The 2,067-nt window shown below is 30.9% G+C and overlaps 1 protein-coding gene across 1 annotated transcript; it reads left to right on the plus strand.

The window, feature by feature from the left end:
- Window positions 1-78: 78 nt before the first annotated feature.
- LOC112904921 (la-related protein 1-like) lies at window positions 79-2,010 on the plus strand. The gene is made up of 5 exons (XM_025976183.1): window positions 79-568; window positions 635-1,204; window positions 1,326-1,382; window positions 1,451-1,807; window positions 1,885-2,010. Exons 1-5 carry the CDS (start codon window positions 554-556, stop codon window positions 2,008-2,010), a joined length of 1,125 nt encoding a protein of 374 aa, XP_025831968.1. The 5' UTR covers window positions 79-553.
- Window positions 2,011-2,067: the final 57 nt, after the last annotated feature.

Raw genomic sequence — 2,067 nt, forward strand, 5'->3', positions numbered from 1 at the left:
TTTTTTTTTTTTTTAATTAAGTATTATTATTAGATTTAGTATGGTTCATCAACTCATTGATAATTTATTTGAAACGAATAACGCTAGTTTCATATTTGATCATACATATTCAGATTTTTTTAACCGTATTAATAATTAAAAAGGTAAAGGGTAGATATCATACGATTTAGGATACATTATCCACAAAAATTACAAGGTAATGACAGGTGTGTAATGTAACCAATGACGACTGACAGAGACAGCGCTGGCGGCTGTTATCGTTGTACCAACTGCAACATTTATATTTTAGAGAAATATTGCCGAAGAAAATACATTTTAAGTAATTTCGAAATGTTTGTACTTTAAATAACAAGAGAAAGCTATTCTTGAAAAGTTACTTAGTGTTTTGTAAAGCAGAGGTAACCGTTTTCTTTTATAATTTTAGGTGTAAACATGTGCTTTTATTAAGATGATGTAGATACGGTTCATCATATATATGCCATATTGATAGTCATAAACAAAATACAGCACAAATTCTAAATGCTCTTTCATAGATAGAAATTTTTAAGTGAACATGTCAACACAAGTGGTGAGAAATCTTACAAGCAATGCTTCAAGAAATGACAATCATAACCATCCGGTAAATTCCGAACAGGAATTAACAGGGACCTCTTATGCCCATGTTGTTCTGAGTTTCAAAGCAGTAGAAGACGAGGATCATCAGAGCAACAAAGAGAACTTAGAATTGGTCAGTCAGTCAAGTGATTCGTCCAGCAATAAAAAGAAATGTTTATCAAAGTCCTATACTGATGGTATGGTGAATTCTTCTTTAGATGATGGAGGCAATTTCACCCCTGTAGTCAGTCATTGTAGAAAAGAGCGTAAGCATGATAAAAAACGTGATAAATTTAAGGGAAAAGAATCACATGATAAACAGAAACATGCAGTCAGTGATAGAAACAATACTAATGTAGAAAAACGTGAAAATTCAAATCGTGAAATGCTCCAAAATATTGCAGTACAAGAAAACAACAAGAAAAGTACAAATGAAGTAAAAAAGGTGTTTGTTGAAGCCCCACTGCCGAAAGTAAATCCCTGGCAAGTAAATAAAAATGCAACACAAGCAATGTCTTCAAAAGAAGTATGTGAAACTACTGAAAGTATTGTGCACAAAGTTACAAATGGAGAACCTTGGAAAAAAGTTCAAAGTTCCAAAGAACAAAAGGTAATTTTTAGCAAGGGTATGGTCTTAATTTGTATAATATTGGTGTTATTGATTTAGATTTTTAATTTTTTATAATATAACTAACTGTTTATTTATAATCTATTTTTATATTAAATTGTAGGCTAGTGAATTTTCTGGTGCTAGTGATTGGCCATCTCTTGGAAACTGTACCCTTGAGGTATATTTTACTAATACATATTTATAAAAGTTAATACACTTTTATATTGTTTTGTGCTCTCATTTCAGAAAAAAGGCCTTGCATCAAAACAAGGTTCTGTAGCTGAACATGAAGAAGATTCTTCAGATAAAAAAAGAAAAACTAATAAACAGAAATGGGTACCACTAGAGATAGACTTAGCAAAAGGTAATCCAAGAGAAAATTCTCCAAAAAAAGGGGAAAGACACAATTCAGATGTGCATATGTCGGATAATGAGCACCTCTGTTCATATGCAAAAGATAGTGACAGTGCACTACCTAAAAAAAACTTGCCAAGAGAAGGCAAAAGTCGTAGTAGGGGAACAAAAGTGTTGCATTATAATAGATCAAATGCTAGAGCAAATAGTGAATCAAAATATTCTAGTAAAAGGAATGAAAACTTAGAGGTGAGTCTTATGTAACAGTATCCAGAATGTTGTATTTTATTTCAAAGTACCATAGTTTTTACTTTTTCTTTTTCCAGCACACACAATATGAAAGAGCTGATGGTTTTTTGATGCCATATATGGGCATGTTTTATTTTGGTGGTAACAGTTATAATAATCTGGATAGTCCCACTTTAAAAGACTATATTAAAAAGCAGATGTAAATTTTTGATTTTTAAACATAAATATTTGAATTTATTTAATCTTTTTTTTTATTACAG

Source organism: Agrilus planipennis, unplaced genomic scaffold (genome assembly GCF_000699045.2).
Source record: "Agrilus planipennis isolate EAB-ADULT unplaced genomic scaffold, Apla_2.0 scaffold199, whole genome shotgun sequence".
NCBI lineage: Eukaryota > Metazoa > Arthropoda > Insecta > Coleoptera > Buprestidae > Agrilus > Agrilus planipennis.